Source organism: Rattus norvegicus, chromosome 12, assembly GCF_036323735.1.
Source record: "Rattus norvegicus strain BN/NHsdMcwi chromosome 12, GRCr8, whole genome shotgun sequence".
Taxonomy (NCBI): Eukaryota; Metazoa; Chordata; class Mammalia; order Rodentia; family Muridae; genus Rattus; species Rattus norvegicus.
In genome coordinates, this window is record NC_086030.1 from 40,120,333 (window position 1) to 40,135,613 (window position 15,281).

General features: G+C 50.5%; 1 protein-coding gene across 2 annotated transcripts in view; it reads right to left on the minus strand.

Moving 5' to 3' along the window:
• Positions 1-5,904, minus strand: part of Myl2 (myosin light chain 2) — an 11,273-nt gene extending 5,369 nt beyond the window's left edge. The window contains exons 1-2 of one of the 2 annotated variants that reach the window (XM_039089640.2): positions 5,768-5,904; positions 666-755 (exon numbers count right to left, since the gene is read on the minus strand). In XM_039089640.2, the coding sequence (XP_038945568.1) occupies positions 666-701 (36 nt within the window). In that variant the 5' untranslated portion in view covers positions 702-755; positions 5,768-5,904. Of the gene's footprint in view, positions 1-665; positions 756-1,549; positions 1,582-5,767 lie in introns of those variants that run through there. The other variant, NM_001035252.2, reaches the window with a different exon arrangement.
• Positions 5,905-15,281: the final 9,377 nt, after the last annotated feature.

The following is a 15,281-nucleotide window of genomic DNA, read 5'->3' on the forward strand; positions in this document are numbered from 1 at the left end:
CGGTCAGTGGCTTCACTTTGCCTCTTTAGTTTAGCGCCTGCTGTAAGGCACAGCCCCACTGCTGAGGGCGATGGGTTTCACAGAACCACACTCAGTTGCCCGAGGCTGCCATGTCCTTCCCGCTTTGGTGGCTGGGGAGGAAATTCTCCATGGCTCATACACAGGAACACAACAGTGTGGGACACAGATGGACACCATGTTGCTCAGCCCGGCGCACCGGGAACCGAGGCAGGAAAGGCAAACCGGGAAGGGTCACAGGAGCCAGAGGCTGGGCTTGGTCCCACCATCCTTCCTCTCCCCTCATCCCTCTCTTCCGCCCCGGTTCATTTTTTTGTCTGCCCTCCGCTAACAAGCACAGGAGGCATGGAGGCTCTCTCCCTCAGGATATGGGCAGCCAAAGTGCTGGTGGGACAGCACTGGTGGGACCCCCCAATGGGTGACTATGGCTACCCAGCGTCTATGCTGTCCTGTGCTTTACTGAAAAAAACCCCTGCATTTCAATGAGGGTGGAGGGGGAGGGGTGCTTTCACGGATAATCCGCACAAGTTACTATGAACAAGTGCTTCTTTGGGGGTTCACACACGTTCTGGATACACCAGGGCACACATCATTTCCCTGGTTGGGTGTCCTTATATCTGGGGAGCCAGGGACCCTGTCACACTCACCTCCTTGAACTCCTGGATCTGGGTCTGCTCAAACATGGAGAACACGTTGGAGCTTCCGCCCTCTAACCTCTTCTTGGCTTTCTTTGGTGACTGGAGAGGAAACGTTCATTAGACATGCTGAACCGCTGGATCAGGACCTCTCCGGGTCCTGTCACCTGGTGAGTGGTCCCCAGACAACAGGAGAGATGAAATGACACCCCCAAGACATTCAGACATTATCTAATGCTCTCCTCTGTTCCACCAGGGAGACAGAGGTACTAGAGGCTCAGAGAGGGTGAGTCGCTTATTTAGGTCACACAGCCACAGGAACGCATACACTCTGCGCCCCTAGCCTCGTCTCTAACTAGCAGCTGGGGGCTATCTGCTCTGGGAGGCAGACACAAATATTTCAAGGAAGACAAACCTTTTACATTTTCAAGTTTAAAAGGCTGCCTGAGGGGTTGGGGATTTAGCTCAGTGGTAGAGCGCTTGCCTAGGAAGCGCAAGGCCCTGGGTTCGGTCCCCAGCTCCGAAAAAAAAAGAACCAAAAAAAAAAAAAAAAAAAAAAGGCTGCCTGAATGGCGAAAAACATTACAATTTGATCTTTAAAAGTTTTCAGTCTCCTTTGACAAGCTCTGGGAGTTACCAATTTCTTGAGGTCAGGAAGCAGACGCCCCCCCAACAAAACCCATTTCTCCTTGATTTTTTGCAAGTTTCCTGGGGAGCTACGTTTGAGGCTCCTTAGGGAAGCGGATTGGGGTCCCTCTGAGGGTGCGAGGTCCTTGTCCATCCAGGGCTAGGGTCTCTTAAGAGGGCTTCCCTCCTCCTCCATGGGGTCCTTGACTTGAGGGGGTCTCTTTGCTACCCACCCTACATCTTTCCTCAAGGGTCCACTGACCACTCACCATGGTGTCTGAGGCTGGCTGCTGCCTCTGAAGAATTCAAGGAGCCTGCTGGCCGGCCCCTGCTGTGGAACAATAAATACCTCTTCCCTGGGGTTAAAAATAACCCCATGACCACTTTTGGCAGTTGTAGGTGAGGCAGAGGCCACCTAAGCCCCCCCACCCCATGCCGTTCTTCTGAAGTAAGAGCCGTTCAAAGTCCGACACCCGCCTGGGTGGACACGTGAGACCCAAAAATGCCTTCAAGGTTAAAGAGACAGTGGCTGGGGCCTGGCCTGGGAACGATGCTCTGTGCTCTGGGTCCTGCCATTGTCTAATGGGGAAAAGTAACCCAGGAAGGGGAGGGGGAGGAAGAGGAGGAGGAGAGAGAAGAGGAGGAGGAAGAGGAGAGGGAGGAGGAGGAGAAAGAGGAGGAAGAAGAGGAGGAAGAGAAGGAGGTAGATGAGGAGGGGAGGAGGAAGAGGAAGAGGAGGGGGAGGAGGGGGCAGAGGAGGAAGAGGAGGAGGAGGAAGAGGGGCAGAGGAGGAAGAGGGGGCAGAGGAGGAAGAGGAGGGGGAGGAGGAGGAGAAGGAGGTAGATGAGGAGGGGAGGAGGAAGAGGAGGAGGAAGAGGAGGAGGAGGAAGAGGGGGCAGAGGAGGAAGAGGAGGGGGAGGAGGAGGAGAAGGAGGTAGATGAGGAGGGGAGGAGGAAGAGGAGGAGGAAGAAGAGGGGGCAGAGGAGGAAGAGGGGGCAGAGGAGGAGGAGGGGGCAGAGGAGGAGGAGGGGGCAGAGGAGGAGGAGGAAGAGGGAGGAGCCTGAGCTTTGATTCCGGATCCAGGCATCCTCGAACCTCAGGGCCTTTGCACCTATGCATCTTGGGCAGCCTCTGGCACACCCCCATCCTTGCTCAAATGTCACCCACCCTTGTTCTCTGCCTCTGCTTCTCTGCTTTGTGTCCCCACCCAGCCGCACAGGGACAGTCAGCTCCAGGGTGGGGTCTTCTCGCTGGTCTCTCCCTGTCCCATCTTCTACTTTGAACTCAAAACCTTCTTGGCGGCGACCACTTGCTGACCGACTGGAGAAATGATAAACCCTCCACTCTCAAGTCTCCAGTCACCCCGTGGGTGCAAGGTCACCTTAGCAGTTGGGTCCCCATCTCATTGATATGAAATAAACGAGGCTCGGGGAGGCAGGCCAGCTGCTGGAGATGGTGGTGGAGTGGCCTCTGTGTCCCTAAGTACTGGGAGGACCAGAGTATGTCACTATACCAATTCCTTTTCTTTTTGAGGCATGGTCTCATGTAGCCCAGGCGAGCCTTGAACTCATTATGTAGCAGGGGCTGACTTTGCACTTCTGACCCCCCCACTCCTGAGTGCTGGAAAGACAAAGACGAGATCCAGGCAACCTTCAGGAGGTGAGTGTTAGCTATTTCTTCCTCAGGTCAAGATGGTCTCAACCTGTGGGGCACAAACATGTGGCCACATATTGCTATTAGAAGGGTAGGGAGTGACACACACCTGTTATCCCAGGACACTGAGGAAGGAGGATCAGAAGTTCATGGTCATGCTTGCCTACATAGTGAGTTCAAGGCTAGCCTGGGCTACGTGACAGTTAATGAAACAAAACAAAACAAAACACCCATCAGTTAAACAAAACCCCATCCCCCTGGCTTCTGAAGATTGTGTTGAGGCACACGTGACTTGCCAAGTGTGGTGGCTGAGAAACAAGGTGACCGACAATGACTGTGGGAGGCTGGAGATTGAGGTTAGAGGTTACTATGAGTCTGGGCCCACAGAGGTGATCTGTCCCTGTGGTCCACTGGTCCACTGCGCTGTCTGAGGAGCTGTTTTATGTTGCTGGGTGGGAAACATTTGGTGATAAAACCCAAGGGCCTCGGAACCGGAGCCCCTGTGGATCTTCATGACCTCTGTTGGCTCCTGCTCCTCCCAGTACACATGAACATGCTAACTGTCCCTTGAGCTGTTGGGCTCCGTAAGAGGTCTGGATCCTTAGACCAGAGGATTCTGGAAACATGGCGGCCCAGCCACATGGGCTGCAGACTCTAGGGTTTCTGTACTTTCAGCCAGGGGTCCGGTCCTGCAGGAAGGATGCTGGGAAAACCCGGGGTGGGTCCAAGAAGGCCTGGGGGTGGGACTCTGCTCTTCTCACAGTCCACAGGGTCCGGGCACAGGGGCTGACAACGTTCTGTCCCTAGGCTCTTGGCGGACACCCATCCTGTGACTCCAAACTCTTGTGCGTGTGAGATTTCTGCAGCCTAGAACTTTCCGAGAATCAGTCCTGGGTACCACTAAGCAGAGTCTCAGGAGCCCCGAGTGGAACCGTCAGAGCTTCCAGAACAATCGAGAACAACCCGAGTGGATTGCTTTCCCATGCTGTTACAAAAATACAACGGTAAACCCGGGGGCTCAGAGCGGCCAAGCCGGCTACCTGGCAGAGATGCGGGTCAGAAATAGAAATCGGACAGAGGGCCGCGTCTGCCGTGGATGTGGAGACAATCCTTTCCTTTGCCCGGTCCAGCTCCTGGCAGTTGCCAGCATTCCTGGGCTCACATCCCCGTCGGCGAAGCCTCTGCCTAGCCTTTCTGGATGTTCAGTGTTCTTCACAGGTAGTCAAAAAAAAAAAAAAAAAAAAAAAAAAAAAAAAAAAAAAGGGGGCTGGAGAGATGGCTCAGTGGTTAAGAGCACTGACTGCTCTTCCAGAGGTCCTGAGTTCAAATCCCAGCAACCACATGGTGGCTCACAACCATCTGTAATGAGATCTGATGCCCTCTTCTGGTGTGTCTGAAAACAACTACAAGTGTACTTATAGAATAAATAAATCTTTAAAAAAAAAAAAAAGCTTAAATGTGTTTAAACGCACAGAATAATACACAACAAAGGACAACACCCCCCCCCCCAAAAGGACCAGATAATATATAAATTACATTCAGTGGCTGGGTTGATGGCTCAACGTGAGGTCTTGAATTCTACCCCTCAAACCCCAGACCCACATCAAAGCTGGTCATGGGTGGTGTGGGTCTGAAGCCCGTCGCTAAAGAAGCCTGTCACAGGAGAGATGGAGTCCGACGGTCTCTCTGGCTTACTGGCCAGCAAGTATAACCTAAGAACAGAAAGTCCCATGCCTCAGTGAGAGACCCTGCCTTAAAAAATAAAATGGTCTCTGAAAAATGACACCCAAGGTTGACCTCTGACCTCTACGTGCATACACAGGTCCCCATGACAGGTAGCTGAACCCTCTTGCATGTGACCCCACACACACAAACGCACAAACACATGTGTGCGTGCGTGCGTGCACACACACACACAGAGAGAGAGAGAGAGAGAGAGAGAGAGAGAGAGAGAGAGAGAGATTACTCTTGACAATATTAAGAGATGAGAGAGGAAAATGTGGGTCATATTTATAAACAAAAACGATTTTACCCCAATTCTAAGGACTTTAAGTATTTATTGAAGCCCTACTGTGTGCAGGATCGGGTGCACACCAGGAGTCAGTGGATACTGGGGTTTACATGTGTCTCCCTGAAGCTCCTGGCTTGGGAATTTGATCCCCAAATCCGAGTTTGGTAGTGATAGGAGGTGAGGTCTAGGAGAGGTACACTGGGTTAGGTGACATCGTGAGGATTCCCCCTAACCTGCTCCCCCAACCCCAGACGGGAATACTGACTTAGTAAGAAGAGGAAAGCAGGGTTCTGCGCCCTCTGCTTTCAGCACCCTTTGAAGAAATAAATCTCTTGTATTTGTTAACAGACCAGACTCTGGTGTTGGGTTATAGTAACAACAATCATTAACTCAGTGGAGATGAACTTCCAGACTCTCGGGGATGTGTCCCCAACTGTCTACAGTATAATATACAGAGAAAGAATATCACTTATTTTAATTTCTGTTGTCGTTGCTTGTTTAATTTTTTGTCTTAGATTGGATCTCTCGTAGCCCAGGCTGGCCCTGAACTGATTGCGTAGCAAAGGATGACCTAGAATCCTGATCCTCATGTCTCCATCTCCTGAGGGCTGGGTTGACCCATTAAATACCGTTCCTTTTTTTTTTTTTTTTTTTTTTGGTTCTTTTTTTTGGAGCTGGGGACCTTACCCAGGGCCTTGCGCTTCCTAGGCAAGCGCTCTACCACTGAGCTAAATCCCCAACCCCAATACCGTTGCTTTTAAAAGACAAAGTAAGTGCTGGCCATTCCTCTAAGCAAACAAAGAAAGCAAACCAAACAAAAACCTCAAATTCCTCAGGGAAATCCAAGGGCCATCCGGAAATGAGCAGATGGAGCTTCAAGTCCTGACGTCTGCACTGGAGGTGGAGAAGCCGGTTACAGGATGGGATGGTTCCAGCATCAATCCCAGACTGAAAAAAAATGTTTCTTTGGCACGAAAGGATGAGCAGATGTGACTGATGATGATTCTGGGTGTGGGGAATCAGCATGTGCCACATGGGGCTGTCTGCAGAGAGGAAACAACAGCTCTGGGGGCTGAAGAGATTCCCGTGCTCAGAACAAGTTAGAGGAACCCTGAAGACGTCTGGCATGGTCCTTGGCAGAGAGCCGGGGCCAGGTGAAGCGACTCAGCTGTTTAGGGAATATCTGGGGTTCTATGGAGATCGAGACAGAGGACTTTGGCCCACAGATCCACATGTGACAAAGCATTTGTCATCTGTGAGACTGGAGCCTTCCGGAATATTCTCTCCATTCTCCTTGCTTGGGCATTGAGCAGCCATGTGACATCCGGTAGGTTTTTGCTTTCTCTCAGCCTCAGTATTCTAATCTGTAGAGTGGGCATGATGTTACCCCAAGGGTTGTCATGAGGACAAAATGAGAAGCCCTATCATGTGTGCTCTGGCAATGTCAACATTTGTGATTATTTTGTGGGGGTTCACCTGGGGACTCCTGCTACCACCATTCCCCCCCAGGTTTAGGGAGTGGTCTGATCAGGTGAGGCAAGCTTGGAAGTGACCTTCCGTTTTTTGGCACAGGCTGTGGGCACTGCAGAGCCCCAAAGTCAAGGTCTCCATCTGAACCCTGGCCCGATACCTTTACCGGGGCTCCCAGTGCTTTCTGAGGATGCCCATGGAAGGAGGGTCCATGCTTCACTGGCCTCAGGTTCTGGATGGTGGCTCAGCATTGCTGGGGGTCTGTTAAAGTAACAGTTGCCTTTCTGAAGAGTCAGCCCACAGCAGAGTGGGAGATGTTAGAGCACGAGGGCGGGTTAGAAAAGACAGGCTGGGGGTTGGGGATTTAGCTCAGTGGTAGAGCGTTTGCCTAGCAAGCGCAAGGCCCTGGGTTCGGTCCCCAGCTTCCAAAAAAAAAAAAAAAAAAAAAGAGAGAGAGAGAGAAAAGACAGGCTGGAGCTCCTAGCTTTGGCCCGAACAAACAAACAATCAAACAAACAAACAAACAAACAAACAGATAAAATGAGGGCTGGAGAGAGGGCTTGGGTGTTATGACAACTCGAGGAATGGAGTTCAGTTCCCAGCACCCACGCCAGGAGGCTCAAAAATCCCTGTAGCTGCAGGGATTTTTCGCCCTCTTCTGGTCTCCAAGGGCAATGCACTCTCATGGGCATATCCTTACAGAGACGTACACAATAAATCTTAAAAGAGAAACAAAGTCTGAGACCGGGTTTCTGTTAAAGTAGACTTTGGGATAAATTGTGAGCAACTTGGGGACCTGGGGGGGGCAGACATGTTTTGAGCCTTTATTTTTCTCTGTGTGTGGTCCTGCCTGTCCTGAGACTCTGTAGACCCAGCTTGCCTGGATCTATGTGTCTCTACCTCCCTAGATTAAAGGTGTGTGCTACCATTGCCTGGCTTGACTTAAGCCTTTTACCTGTCTGTTTGAGACAGATTCTCACTACATAGCCCAGGCTGGCCTTACACTTGTCATCCTCCTGCCCTAACCTCCCCAAGTGAGTGTCGGGAGTCACAGACCTGGACCACCGTGCCCAGCTTGGGCAGGATTTGAACTCATCTTCTCTGCAGGTGCCTTTCTCGTGCCAACTGTCAAAATGACTATGTGTGGTTCTGCCGTCAGGAGCAAGGAGGCCCCTTGTTCCAGGCCTACTTGGCTGGGTTTTAAAACTTCATAGCAGAGCCCACAAACCCTGTGAGCGGCAGGAGAGTGGGGGCGGCCTAGGTGCTCTGGAAGGCAGAACTGGATGAGGTCAGGCCCCTACTATGGCTCCCTGGTCTTTTCTGTAGGTGGCCTTACCATGACCAGCCTGCCTTGTGTGCTGGGCCCTTTAAGGAGGGTGATGAAGACCACATCTCTGTAGAAGGCACTGCCTGCCTTCCTAGAGTGTGGCTGATGGCTGCTGTCAGCAGGGATAACGTATCTTCTCCTGTCAAGACCATGAAGGTGTTGGCAGACAGCTGCCCCAGAGCGTGGCAGCCCCTCCAGCTAGCCAGAGGGGATCAGGGGAGGTAGATCAGCCCCATTCTGGGAGCCACTGGGTGACTGTGGCAGGCACCAGGCCTCCACTCCATAGAAGATGGGCACACAGGTACTACCTTGAATATTCTAGAATGCTCTTTGATGTGCTCAGTCGGGTCAGCTCTTAAACACCCAACACTGGCTGGACCTAGAAGTGCCACTGTGTGAATTCTTTCTTGTCTTAGTTATCCCCCAACCCCTTTCTTTTGTGCCTCTCTCACTCTCTCAGATCTCCAGACTCAAAGCCAAAATGTTTTTCTCTCCCGTCCCTAGGATACCTTGTGGATACAGTTCCCTCTCATCCTGCCCCGGGGCTTGCTTACGGCAGCCGCTCCCAATCACATTGAGGTCTCCCCTCTCTCCCCACCCTACCCCACACTTCATTCACACACACGAACCCCAACTCTTTCCTCTCTGTCCTACTCCGATGACTATTCTCCCCTCCTTAGCCTGACAGTTAAGATCGCCTAGTGGTTGACCTTGACTGACTAGATTGCTACAGTCATTGAACGCTGGGGTTCTAGGTTGGCTTTTCTGGGGAGCCCTGGACACATGAATTCACCAGACCGAACCTTGGCATCTTTACCCCACGAACAAGCCAAGAGCGCTAGTCTTGTTGCTCTGATGGTGGCCAACAGCCGATGTGTACTTACTGTGTGCTGTGGCTGCAGGTGGCCTTTGCGGACCCCCGGACACACATCATGGGGGTCCGGGTACAGAGAGACTGAGGTTACTGTCTTCAGCCTTCCTGGCCCCACTTCCCGCTCCAGGCTGTGGACATTCAACTCTCAAGGACAGATGCTCTGAGCTCTGAGTTCAAATGGACACATGCATTTGGCTTGGACTGAGTCTTCAGAAGTGGATGCCGGCTTCCCACTGCAGCCTCCCCAGCCTCTGCAGTGATCTTCCTGCACTGAGTCCCCAGCAACACCAAGTGCTTGTCACTGGCTTGCCTGCCTCCCCAGGCACGCCAGGCACTGTCCAAACTCCTCCCGGCCTATTTCATCCCAAACCACACCATAAGCCGATATTTATATAGGGTCCATTTCTCAGATAAAAAAAACTGAGTGTCAGATGGGATCCTGGCTGTTGGAGCCATAGCCAGAGCCTCTGCCTTGGGCAACACTGGATTTGGCCCAGGTTTTTGGAGTTTCTGTCTACTTCCTTTTAGCCTGGGATCCAACTGTCCCCATTGTCCCCCACTCTGGAGCAGATATCCCCCCCGCTGGCTGAGATCCAGACACTGTTGGTCTCTTTTTCTCCCATCGTGTTTTCAGCCTGGGCTGCCTGGCTGGCTGGGGACACAATCTCAGGAGGTCCTCTTTTTAATGGTGCCCTTCAGATGCCCTCAGGCAGCTGTCACGGCGTGCCTGGCATATCAGGCCATTGTCCTCTGTGTGGGCCAGCGACAACTGTGGCCTGACCTGTCTGCAGCCCCTTCACTGAGGAACTTGGAACCAGGATGGCCCAGAGGGTTTCGTAGCCCTCTGATCTATATAAAGGGCCTGCTTAGGTCCTCAGTCATGCGACCTGGGGGCATGGGGTGAAGGGCCTTTCGACAAGTCTTCAGCCAACACTCTGTGGGGCCTCTGAGCCTGGGCATACAGGCCGGTGGCCTCAGCTCTGTGGATACTCCTGGCTCTGATGGGAGCCACTCTGGCAGGACAAGGGGCCAGCCACCTTTGTGGTCCCCACTTAGCTGTTTCCAGAAGCAGTTTCTCCTTGCCACATGGCCACAACTGAAATGTTCCTAGATGCTGCCAACCATCCCCAGGGGGAAAAGAATGAGTCGCTGGGATGGTGGCCAGTACAGCATGGCTCTGAACCTGGTCCTGGGGCTGGCTGGCTGGTGTTGGGTGACAGCTGAGCCCTTAGGCTCACTCTTAAGTGCAGGACTCCCTCCCCCTCCCCTGGCCCCAGGTCACTGTGTCTATAACATTATTCCTATGCCTCCATCAAAACTCAATAAACTCCTAGCAATTGTGCGGGTGTCCCGAAGGGCGCAGCCAAGCCTCTCCTGTCCCCTGGATGACACACAGCCACTAACTGCCATTTTCACAACTCCTGTTCTTCCTCTCAGCACTCAACATTGTTCCGGATTTGGGGGGATTTGACTTCATTGAGTATTCATCCCCTGCCAGAACTCCAGGGGTGTTGAGAGAGTTGTCTGCCCCACCCCCACCCCCAGCACCTAGAACTGTAGAAAAATCTAAATCCCTGGATCCCTGCCCCCACCCCAAGCCAAGCTTGCTTAAGTGTGGATAAGAGTAGAAGTGTCCTTCCCTCCTTCTGCTGTTTGCCTGCTGCCTGTTGTGCAAGTGGGCAAGTTCATACTGCTCGGTGCTGGTCCCGGCTGGATGCCACTCGGGATGCAAACCGGACATCATGAACAATATGGCTCCTCAGGCTGCTCATGTAGCCACCGTGCTGTAGTGGCTGGGGTCAAGCTCCATCCCTGTAAAGTCAGAGCTGTGGGCAAGAAGAAGATGGCCGAGAGGTCAAAGGTCAAGCCCTTGGCGACTGTATGACTATAGTCGCCCCATGCCCACAGGACACCTTGTGGACATCCCATGGACAAAACTGTAATCAACAAGGCTTAGACACCCAGCTCTGGAACCCAAGGCCAGGCAGGAGGCCAATGTCAAGTTTTGGGAAGCGATGCATGACAGGCAAGAAGGAGTGGGTCTTCTAGAAGTTTCCATTTCCAAAAAAAAGAATGGTAAAACTGGGTTTGAGGGCTGGAGAGATGGCTCAGAGGTTAAGAGCACTGTCTGCTCTTCCAGAGGTCCTGAGTTCAATTCCCAGCAACCACATGGTGGCTCACAACCATCTATAATCAGATCTGGTGCCCTCGTCTGGCCTGCAGGAATACATGCAGGCAGAAAGCTGTATGATGTATACATAATAAATAAATAAATAAGTAAGTAAATAAATAAAAGATAAAAAACTGGGTTTGAAATTGTGATTTTTAATGGGGATTGTTTAGCAGAAGGAGTCCCGTGGGAAGGCTAATCTTGGTTGTTGTAAAAGTAACATTTTTTTTTCTCCTGTAGTAATTGCTGTCCTGGAGGCTTACTGCCTGCTAGGCCTAGTTCTGGAAGCTTCTAGCCTCCATAAAATCTTATCCAGGCTTAGAATATTTTCAGCTTCTGAGACTTCCTGCAGAATAAGTACACCCTTTCTAGTTCTTTCCGAGCTCTGGCTGGCTGGTGAACTCAGCTGTTCTGAAACTCCTCTCCAAGCTGACTGATTCAATCTGGCTTCTCTATTGGCCTCTGACTTTTTTGCTCTGCTTGGCCTCAAACTAACTTTGGCAATCTGTTCTAATCTTCTGGCTCCTTCTCATTCTCTGGCTTGTTCTGTCTTCACCTGCATCTAGCTTGCTCTCTCTGCAATCTGTCTCTCTTCCTCTCTCTCTCTCTCTCTTTTTTTTTTTTTTGGTTCTTTTTTTTTTTTTTTTGGAGCTGGGGACCGAACCCAGGGCCTTGCGCTTCCTAGGCAAGCGCTCTACCACTGAGCTAAATCCCCAAACCCACAGATCTCTCTTCTCTCTTCTCCTGAGAGCTGGGTGTATCCTATTCTGTCAAATCTTTCTCTGATTTGTTACTTTGTCTGCCACTCAGTTAGACATCACTTTCAAACATGGCTGCTTCCTTCTACAAACTAATTTACCTTCATTGTTCGGGATTAAATATGTGTACTAAGGGCATGTCTGTATTCCAGTCAGAGGGATTAAAGGTGTGAGCTAAGGCTGAGCCACACCGCAACTAGAAGCAGGTTTTTCCAGTAAATAACACAATCGCAGTGTGATCAAATATTCTGCAACAGGTTGTCAACTGGCTCATGTGGGAAGAGGCACTCATTTCAAGAATTGTCCAATTGGATTGACCTGTGGGCACGTCGGTATTTTCTTGGTTGCTGATTGAGGTGGGGTAGTGGGTGGCCCACTGTGGATTATATAAGAAAGCTGGGGGTTGGGGTTGGGGATTTAGCTCAGTGGTAGAGCGCTTGCCTAGCAAGCACAAGGGCCTGGGTTCGGTCTTCAGCGCCAGGAAAAAAAGCAACAACAACAACAACAAAAACAAAAAACAAAAAACAACAAACAAACAAACAAACAAACAAACAAAAAAACAAAACAAGAAGGCTGCCTGAGTAGGTCACAGGGAGCAAGTCACACAGCTTCCTCCACGGTTCGTTCCTCGAGCTCCCGCCTGGCTTCCAGCAATAACAGACTAACCCGGAATCCAGCATACGTCCTTTCTTCCTCGTTACCTTTTGGTCATGATGTTTATCACAGCAACAGAAAAGCACACTAGAACAGCATGCTTAAATGTAAAACTTGAAAGACCCGTGGGAAACCAAAGAATTTCCAGAAAGATCTTTGGGGAGTCGGACTTGAATGTCAGCTGAATGTCTGAGAAAGGCCCATCCCCAGCTCCGGGAGGTCTCTGCCCGGACCCAGGTACCACAGGCAAGAGGCTATGCCTAGAAAGTTCCCATAGGCTCCCTGTCCTGACCGTCTTCAGAGGCAGTTCTTCTGACAACCGGCAGGGGGAGCACTGCACCAGGCTCTGTACTGCACCAGACTCTGGGATGCTCAGGAGAGTGTGGATTCCGGGGGAGACGGGCGGGCATGGAGTGGATGCTGTCAGACTTGTCCCCACCGCCTTGGCGTGGCAGTTGGTTTTTCAGTCGCTAAGGCTTCTGGGAGCCAGGGTTTGGAGAATGGATCTGAGTCTCTGCAAGGAAAATCCTCCCATCCTTCCATCCATCCTTTTATCAGTCCATGGTCCTTTCTCCTGTCCACCCATCTTTCCCATCCGTTCGTTCGTCCTTCCTTCCTTCCTTCCTTCCTTCCTTCCTTCCTTCCTTCCGTCCATCCATCCTCTCTCCCCTCTCTCTCTGTTCTTTTTCTCTCCTTCCTTCCCTTCCTTCTTTCTTTCTTGTTTTACACAAAGAAGAGGCGTGAAAGGAAGGAAGTCTCCCTTCCCTTCCTCTCTTTCTTCTTCTTCCTCTTCCTCTTCCTCTTCCTCTTTCTTCTTCTTCTTCTTCTTCTTCTTCTTCTTCTTCTTCTTCTTCTTCTTCTTCTTCTTCTTCTTCTTCTGCTTCTGCTTCTGCTTCTGCTTCTGCTTCTGCTTCTTCTTCTTCTTCTTCTTCTTCTTCTTCTTCTTCTTCTTCTTCTTCTTCTTCTTCTTCTTCTTCTACTTCTTCTTCTTCTTCTTTTTCTTCTTCTTTTTCTTCTTCTTCTTCTTCTTCTTCTTCTTCTGCTTCTTCTTCTGCTTCTTCTGCTTCTTCTGCTTCTTCTGCTTCTTCTTCTGCTTCTTCTTCTGCTTCTTCTTCTGCTTCTTCTGCTTCTTCTTCTTCTGCTTCTCCTCCTCCTCCTCCTCTTCTTCTTCTTCTTTTCTTCTCCTCTTCCTCTTCCTTCTTCCTTTTTTTTTTTTTTTTTAGCAAAATGGAGCGTGGCACCCCGTGCGGAATCCTGTAACCATTTCTTCTCTTTCTCCCAGTAACCTGACAAGACAGTCCCTCCATGTTAATCAATGCTGAGCTGCCTGTCCTGAGACCCTAGAGGACAACTCACCGTGTTGCGGTCATACAGCTCAGGTGTTAGGGAGTGTTCTGCTTCTCTTTTTACATGCTGTCTGTTGCTTCCTTGTGTTTTGGTTGTTTGTGGACGGGCCGGGCTGGGGAAGGAGTCTATCGGATGCTGCCCACTCTCTTACCGTTTCCTGATTCCGCTTGTAAACTCTAGCAGGGAGGGTCTCTCACTATCAAAGCCTGAGAGGCCTAGAATCACTATAGGGAACCCCCAGGACATGGTTTGTTTTAATTTAATTTAATTTAATTTAATATTTTTGAGATGTGAACCCTCTATAATCCCCAGGCTGGCCTTGAACTCACAGCCCTCCTGCCTCAGCCCCCTGAATTTTGACCTCACACTTCCTTGGTACTGAGCCACTTGTTCTCACAGTGGCCCCTTGGAGTCTGCAGGGCTGGCCTGGAAGTCATTTTCATTCCCTTCTCTGCCCTCCCCCTTTCCCTTCCCCCCCTTCTTTTTTTTTGAGACAGGGTTTCTCTGTGTAGCTCTGGCTGAGTTGGAATTCTCCCTGTAGACCAGGTTAGCCTTGAACTCAGAGATCTGCCTGCTTCTGTCTCCCGGGTCCTGGGACGAAAGGTGTGCACCACCACACTGGCTCCAGGATTTTTTTCCTTTACAAGTGGGGATTCTGTGTTCTCTGCCACAAATCTTTACCACACTTGAACTGTAAAGACAGTCTCTGGTGTTGCTTCTGAGACGTCTTGTTTCAGGTTTTGCCTTTGTCTAATCATCCATGATAAGGTAATTTTGTACGGAGAGCCAAGTGTGAGTGAGCAATCTTATTTTCCTTATTTACTTTTTACATAGGGAGGCCCACTGGATGCTTTGAGCACAGTGAATTGAACTACCAAATTGTATAGGCAACTGCCAAATTGAAAACCAATTGCTTATAGGTGAGGAGGCATTCATTTTTCTGAGTGCCTCTCCTGCCTGCACATAAAGGTGTATGGTGAGCCTCCAATCAAGTAATAGGGACTGGAGCGATGGTTCAGCGGTTAAGAGCTCTGACTGCTCTTCCAGAGGTCCTGAGTTCAATTCCCAGCAACCACAGGGTGGCTCACAACCATCTGTAATGGGATCCGATGCCCTCTTCTGGTGTGTCTGAGACAGCTACAGTGTACTCATATAAAAAGATAATATTAAAAAAAAAAAAGAACACTTGTATCAGACTGTGGTGGTGCACGTCTTTAATCCCAGCACTCAGGAGGCAGAGGCAGGTGGATCTCTGGGTTCAAGGCCAGCCTGGTCTACTGAGTGAATTCCAGGACAGCCAGGGCTACATAGAGAAATCTTGTCTGGAAAATCAAAACAAAACTCAACAAAAAGAATAAAAATTACATTTACTTTTGTGTGTACGTGTGTGCACACACACGTGTTCCTCATCCCTGGGAGTCCCAGGGACTGAAAATAGGGTCACCAGGCTTGGTGGGAAGTACCCACCGAGCCATCTCTCCAACCCGATTTTATTAATTTATTTTAAAGGTGTTATCTATTTAGACTTTAACTTTTGTGTGTATGAGTGTTTTATCTACATGTATGCCTGTGCCCATGGAGGCTATAAGTGGGAACTAGATCCCCTGGAACTGGAGTTATAGACGGTTGTCAGTTGCCATGTGGTGCTGGGAACGGAACCCAGGTTCTCTGTAAGAGCGGCCAGTGCTCTTGATTACGGAGCCACCTCCCCAGCCCCTATATCTTGTTTATTTTTA